The following is a 7449-nucleotide window of genomic DNA, read 5'->3' on the forward strand; positions in this document are numbered from 1 at the left end:
GTAAGGGATACATCCGTGATCCCTTTTTCATGGTGGTGGTGCCAGATCTTGGCCCACATGGCCTTTCCCTACTGTTGATTTCATGGAGGCGATGATAGAGATTAGATTATGCCACAGTATGTCCTTTTGTGGGGTCCTTTAAAACCGCATGGCCTTGAGCTGAATGGCTCGTTCATCCATGTTGTGAAAGAGTTGCTTCTCAAGTAAATAGTAGAAGAAAAGAAGATGGTAGACATGGTGGACAGACTTTAGTAGCCCCTGGGGCAGGGACCACATGTGATCTTGTTCTTTTTCCGTCTTTTACATGCATTCATATTTCGTTGAATTGCAACGTGTTACCAACTCCTGTGAGCCTCATTTAGGTATTGAATTTTAAAATGGTACATTGCCGTCAAATTGGGTTGAGAAGCCTAACCGAACTAGTCGTCACGAGTTTATGATGTTCTCCGTTACGGTTTGCTTGTTGCTTGCGAGGAAGGTTTCTTCGTCGTCTGGAGTCGGAAGGTTAATAGATGGATAAAGAACAAAAGAAAAAGAGTGGGTTTGGGCCTTTGGGCGAGTTGGGTTTTAGGAAACAGGATTATCTTTGACACGGCTCACAAGCACAATCCGAGTCGAAGGAAAAAAAAAGCAAAAGGAAAAAGCCGTTTAAAGGTGATGGTCAGAGGCAGTAGTAACAGGCTCGGTGGTGTTGAAATGTGAAGAAGGGTGGATGATTGGAATCCAGGAACCGACAATTGCATGTTTGTGTGTGCCCATGCGCACACGCGTGCAGCGCAACCACGTGCTAACAAGATATCTTTGTTTCTCTTCAATCTTCTTTATTACTAACTTTTGACTGGCCCCAGCACAGCGCCACCCTCTTCCTTTTCCCCTGCTTTTCTTTCTTCCTTCTTTCATTCGTTCGTTCATTTTTTTTTTTGTCACTCCCGTAGTTATTCAAAGTAGGGGAAGGGTAACGTATTTTCCATCGAGTCACAAAAATAACCTCGGAAGGCTTTTAGATGCTTCTCATTTTTCTTTTTTCATCAAAAAGTTAATGTTTTCCCCTTTCTTTTGACTTGAAAAGAAAGAAACCAATAGTGAGCACTGTGAGACCGGATGGCGCAAGGTGAGGTGGTTTTGAACTGTGTGAGAAAAGGTAGAAACATGGAAGCACAGCAACAAAAGCTTAGAAAACTGTTAAGTTACTGTAGAACCTTCTTACTTGCGTCAACTGTCATTTCCTCCGGTAAACCTCTTCTTGACTATTATTTTAAGAGATAATGACGAGGAGTATGGAGAAAATTAAATTAAGAGAAGATATGGGGAACTCTCTCATTTATTAGGGGGGAGAAGGGCCTTGTTGAGCAGCACATGTAGCTTGTCCCTACTGAGTGGAGCGGCCTTCGGAAAGCCCACACAAGGCTCTTTCAAAGCAAAATACATTATTATTATTATATATTTTATATTTACTAGTACCTCAGATCAGATACAAGGAAAGTGACAAGCTAACTAATTCCTGTCCGTAATTTTATGTTTCCAGGGGCGTTTTGGTCATACTAGCAATGTGTTTTGTGGGGGCAGCAGATGAGTGAGGGGACGTGACAGAAAGGACTGCTTCAGTAATAATATAATAAAATTATAATATAATATGATAAAAAAGAAAAAAGAAAGAAGAAAGGGGGTGGGGAAATCCAGTTAGGCAGGTACCATTCCAGTTTCTATCACGACCTCACCCAATGACAACGCCGTGACCCGTCGTCCCGGCCAAGCCACTCTGTGTGTGCGAGAGAGAGCAGTTGCTTTTCCTCAACTAGTTTCCTTGCCTTTTTTATTTCTTTTTTTTTCCAACTACGCCCCTCCCAATAAAGAGTAAAAAAAGGAAATTAGCACAGGGGAAGGAAAAAGAAGACTGAAATCTTCTTGTTTGGTTTCGGCTCACTTCAACAAACAACCTGAAACGAGTGAAAACGGGACTGAATTGAGTGAAATTGAAATGGGGTTGAAGTGAGGGTGACCGCCACCCCTCTCTCTCTCTCTCAGGACCAAAACCAGCATCTGCTCAGCCTCTGTAAAGATCTGTCCCCGGATCGTCGTCGCCTGTGGATGTGTTCCGGCCTAATTATTTGGAGCGTGACGCTGTGGTATTGTTGGGGACGAGTAGGATACGGAGGAGCGAAAGTTCTACAACAAGTATGAGAGTGAGATGGGGAACTGTGGAACCAGAGAGGAATCGGCAGTCGTTACCCATGCCCAAGGTAAGCCCACCATCCGCATAATGTGTGAAATTAAATCCTATCCCGTTTTCTTCCCCTCTCCCCCAACTGGGCTTTACTTCAATTTCCTTCATCTCATGATGCTTCGACACCCCACCCCACCCCATCCTCTAACAAAACCACCCTCTTTCTTGCCCTTCTTCTTTTTTGTAATTTTCGATGGGAACCATAAAAAAAATGAAAACCCGTTTCTTTTCTTTTGATAGGGGACTTTACTATGTAATTCTTGTGACCTTATTTGTGTTCCTTTTTGTATGGAAGAATTCCTGAAGCAAGCCGCTCTCCGATGGAAATGGGATTGGGAACCTCATGTGTTTCTGCTTTCCTAAAAATGGGGTTCTCGTGACTCTCTCTCTCTCTCTCTCTCTGAGGGCGGCTATTTTATCCGTAAATTCAAGTTTTCTTTTTCTTCCTTATGCTATAAAACCCTTTCATTTTCATCCTCTTTCTCATTACCAAAAAAAAATGAAAAATTACTTCCTTGATTGATATCTTCCGTTTAAAAAGATACCCTTTTTTTTATTTTCCTGCGTATTTCCAAATTTTGTCATTTTCTTTTTCTGTTTGTTCTTCATAATCGTTCGGAGGGTGCATTCTGTTAGTTCGTAGAAGCCCATTTTGTCTCCTCGATTACCTAACAGTCTTCTCTTTTCTGTTCTTTAACAAACAGTTCAACAGCTCCAGATGTTTCAATTACCGGCCAAAAATGCTCCTTCTGAGAAGAGACACAAACGCTCTTTATCGGAATTGAGCGATTCTTCAACACCAAGAAATGCAGATGATCCAAGGCACAATGTGGCGTCGGCCAAAGTCATTGCCTTCACGCTGTTTGAGCTAGAAACGATCACTAAGAGCTTCCGCTCTGATTACATCCTTGGCGAAGGAGGGTTTGGGACGGTGTATAAAGGATACATTGATGAGAATGTAAGGGTCGGTCTGAAATCCCTGCCTGTTGCTGTTAAGGTCCTTAACAAGGAGGGTCTTCAAGGCCACAGAGAATGGCTCGTAAGTGTGATTCTTTCTTGGGCTTTTGGCTTTCCGCTTCATTGGCAGTCAATGTTGATGTAACAATGTTTCGCTGCTTCTTGTCTGGGTTGACTCACGGAGTGTACCTTGTGGTTGATGATTGATGCTTGCAGACGGAGGTTAATTTCCTGGGGCAGCTCAGGCACCCCAATTTGGTGAAGCTGATTGGATATTGCTGTGAGGACGATCACAGGTTGCTTGTCTATGAGTTCATGTTTCGGGGTAGCCTTGAGAACCATTTATTCCGAAGTATGTTTTTCTCTCCCCCTCTGTATATTTTCACTACACTCTATGTGCTGTTTCAACCACATAGATGCACGATTTCTCTGTTTCAACCACATCAACAATCTTAGTTGTTGTTGCTGTTTCTATTTTCTGGAATCTTTAAGCTTTGTGGTCATATTTCACTTCTATTAGCTGGCTATGTCCTTTGTTATCAACGCTAAGTCAGTCTCTAACTTGGTTTCCTTTGGAAGCCAATAAGTGATATGCTACTCTTTGGTTCGTTTATTCATGGCGGAGCCGATGGAGAAAAAAATGTTGCAGCTATTAGATAAAACCAAAATAGAATACCATCATGTCTGTTTTCTGGCAAGCGGCTCTGCTTTTCTTGTCATCATCTACTCTTGGCCCAGTTCTATTCATTTGTCAAGCTTAACATGCAGTAAATTCTCTGTTTGTCGAGCCTCAAAACATCTGAAAAGCTATTGTTTTTAATCAGACATTTCCTGTGCCCTTGCCCTGTATGTCCATGAACAACTTGTGCATTTGGGTAAAATTAATTAGAATACCTTATTTTTTCGATTGGCAGAGGGGCTGTTTATCTTTTCTTTGGGAATTTGAGGGAGATCTATTCGATAGTTGAGATATTTGTGCTTGCAGTTGGTTTCTTTTGTGTCAGACATGAAAGTAGATAGCGGGTTTGGGCAATGCTCCATGTTGGACAACTAGTCAAAATTTCAATTCTGTGCACTTGGATATATGGCTTAACATGAATTTCAGAGAACCCTGCAGGCTTCCATTTACCATGTTGTGGAACCTTTTCCAAAATGATGAATAGACCTCCTTGTGCCATTTTATTGTAACCTTGTTGCTGTTGGATGCATCTGCAGATATAACCTTCTGCTTTTTCCTTGTGGCTTGCTATCCAAGAACACGGGGAGGGGGGTAGCTTTCTTCATGCTACTTAATTATGTTTCTACAACTGCATCTGTTTTTCATCATCTTTTCTCCCTCTTTTCAATCTTATGTTAGTTCGTTGCATTCAGATATTTTGATGCATTTACTTTGAACTGATTTGCATCTCTTTCTTGAGACTTTCAGAGGCATCTGTTCCATTGTCTTGGGCAACAAGAATGATGATCGCACTTGGGGCTGCAAAAGGGCTTGCTTTCCTGCATAATGCTGAAAAGCCAGTCATCTACCGGGACTTCAAAACTTCAAATATATTATTGGACTCTGTTAGTAGTGCTTCTTAGAACAACATATGCTAGATATCCTTATTCCATGGAATTATTTTCCACAGCTAACTAGGGTGTCAAACGAACATCTTACTTTTGCCTTCTTTTTGCCATCCCGTGCAGGATTATACAGCTAAGCTTTCTGATTTTGGACTCGCCAAAGCAGGGCCACAGGGGGACCAGACGCATGTTTCCACACGTGTGATGGGTACCTATGGATACGCAGCTCCTGAGTATGTCATGACTGGTGGGTTTTCTCCTAGTGATTGCTTTTTTAGCCAGTTGACCTTGTTACATGCTTTGCATTCCATCCAGTAGCTCTAGTAGTTTGCTGTTCAGTCATATCTTAGATTATAATCGGGAGAATCACAAGTTACCTGTTTTAGAAAGTGCAAGTAGCACCATCTGTGCTTTCGCTACATCCTGACATTGCAATGTTTTTCAGACGGGCAAAGATATCAGGGTTTCTAAAATAAGAATAAATGCAAGCCTTGACTTGCTTGGAATTATTTGTTCCGTGTGCAGACAAATACTTTACAAGCATGGGTACTCCACCCACCAAAAGGGCATCAGAGGCCGTATTAAATACACATGGTCAGTTACAACATGATGTCATTTCCCACATTGCAGTTGAATAGTGATGGGCCCTGGTTACCGATTATGGTTTTGCTACTTGTCATGTTTCTTCCGATGATTAAATCATGATAGCCATACATGGCATGCAAATGGGCGACTTGGCCTGAGTCTCCCATGGCACCAAACACAAAGATGTTCCTGTCAATGCACAGTCAAGAGTGCTTAGCTCTGTCAGTTGAGGTCAACATGGGGCACAAAGGTGAAACCGAGCCATGTGACAGGGTGATCAAGCAGGCTTAGTCTAAACCCATGATGGTGGGCATTAAACAATTAATTTAATTAGGGGGGATGATAGTTGATTATAATGACTATTGCACCGTAGTGGTTATCACACAGATCCTGATCTGCTCTGGCAATCGAGCAAGTGGCAAAAAAAATTAAACCATCACTTGTCTTAGGATTTGTGAAACTGTTGGATCATGCTGAAAATTAGTGTTCTTAGTTGTGTTCAGCAGGAGCAGGGATCTTTCCTTCTACTGGTGTTTCTTTATCTTGTTTCAATTGTCCTCAAGGTTGTCTTGTTTGGAAAATCAGAATCTTGCTCTGGTGGGTTTCTGTCTGTGGAGTTGTTCACAATTTCTGCGTGTGGTCACGATTGTCTGCCTTGCATATTTAGCAAGCTTTTGAATAATGACCAACAGGGGCAGGAGCAGTTAGTGCACGTCACCTTGTGTTGGGACGTAGCAAGTTCGAACCCCAAATGGTATGGTTGTATAACTGGTAGGGGTCTGCCTAACCCCAGCTTTCTCTATCGAAAAAAAAGCTTTTGAATAACGACATGTCTGCTTGTAACCTACTTGAGTTGCAATTGATTATGTAAGTTAAGCAGTTTAGGCAAATGTATGGTGATTTCGTTCTTTGTTTTTGGTTGGCACCTTGGTATCAGGCCACTTGACAGCCAGAAGCGATGTGTACAGCTTCGGAGTGGTGCTGCTGGAGTTGCTGACAGGAAGGCGGTCTGTCGACAAGACACGGCCTCCCAAAGAGCAAAGCTTGGTCGACTGGGCTCGCCCCAAGTTGAATGACAAGAGGAAACTTCTGCAGATAATCGACCCTCGGCTGGAGAGTCAGTACTCTGTGAGGGCTGCACAGAAGGCATGCAGTTTGGCCTATTACTGCTTGAGCCAGAACCCGAAAGCCAGGCCCCTCATGAGTGATGTTGTGGAAACCCTTGAGCCGCTCCAGAGCACTGGTACAGATGAAGCAACGACCATGCTGGGTTCGATGCAGGGCGTCGAGTACCGCATGAGGCATGCATATGCTAGCCCTGGTGGTGGCCTTAACACCTGCAGGTCTCCTCATGGCAATAATTCCCCCAGAGGGCCTCCTGCATGTAGGGTCAGATGAAGGGAGCCAGGCGAGCTCCTGTACTGCACCACCGGCCACATGATGTTACAAACTTACAGCGACCAGTTTTGATGCTCTTTTTCTGTTTTTTTCTTTTTCGTCTCGCTCCATCCACGAAGGTGTGCATTATACACACGGTGGCTTGCTTCCCCTAGTCTTGACTCTTGACTGTCGACTCTTGAGAGCGCATGTTTCCCTTTTTTGTTTTTGTTGTTTCCATGTGAGCTCTCGGGGTGTCATATGCCTATGTAATATACATGCTCGATAACATGCACATGCTCGTGCATGTTGATGTCTTGTGTTTTCGTGATGGTTGTTTTTTCAAGAGTTGTAGATGTTGACTGTACTTGGAAAGTTCCCTATGTTAGCCTTAGAAGTTCCTCTCCCTTTTTGCGCATGCGCAAACAAAATAAACGTAGTGCACCAGAACGTCCTTTTTTTTTCTTCTAATTTTAATTTCATTAAGCCCGGAGTCTATGATCATAACAGGTTCCGGGTCTCCACCCTCGAGCACAGACCAGCTGACTTATGCTTGGCTTACAAGGTAATCGAAAGTTCTTAGTTGGCTAGGTTGATAGGGACTGGTGGCTGGCCTTTTTAGTTGGTTCAACTTGCCCTCCCTAAACTTCATCTCTTCGGAAGATTGCCGATGGGATCTTTAATGGGTAGTGGTCGCTAGGGTTCCTACCATTTGGGAATCGCAACTTCCCCCATTTTCTATT

At 43.1% G+C, this 7449-nt stretch overlaps 1 protein-coding gene across 1 annotated transcript; it reads left to right on the forward strand.

Annotated features, from left to right (window-relative positions):
• The first annotated feature begins 1675 nt into the window (after positions 1–1675).
• On the forward strand, positions 1676–7073 carry LOC149833589 (putative serine/threonine-protein kinase PBL8). Its single transcript, XM_090010886.1, has 6 exons — positions 1676–2240; positions 2929–3263; positions 3398–3533; positions 4608–4744; positions 4868–4991; positions 6267–7073. The coding sequence occupies exons 1-6, from the start codon at positions 2189–2191 to the stop codon at positions 6725–6727; spliced, it is 1245 nt and encodes a 414-aa protein (XP_089867012.1). The 5' UTR covers positions 1676–2188; the 3' UTR covers positions 6728–7073.
• Positions 7074–7449: the final 376 nt, after the last annotated feature.

This window comes from Nuphar pumila, chromosome 6, assembly GCF_984573655.1.
Source record: "Nuphar pumila chromosome 6, dmNupPumi1.hap1.1, whole genome shotgun sequence".
Lineage (NCBI taxonomy): Eukaryota > Viridiplantae > Streptophyta > Magnoliopsida > Nymphaeales > Nymphaeaceae > Nuphar > Nuphar pumila.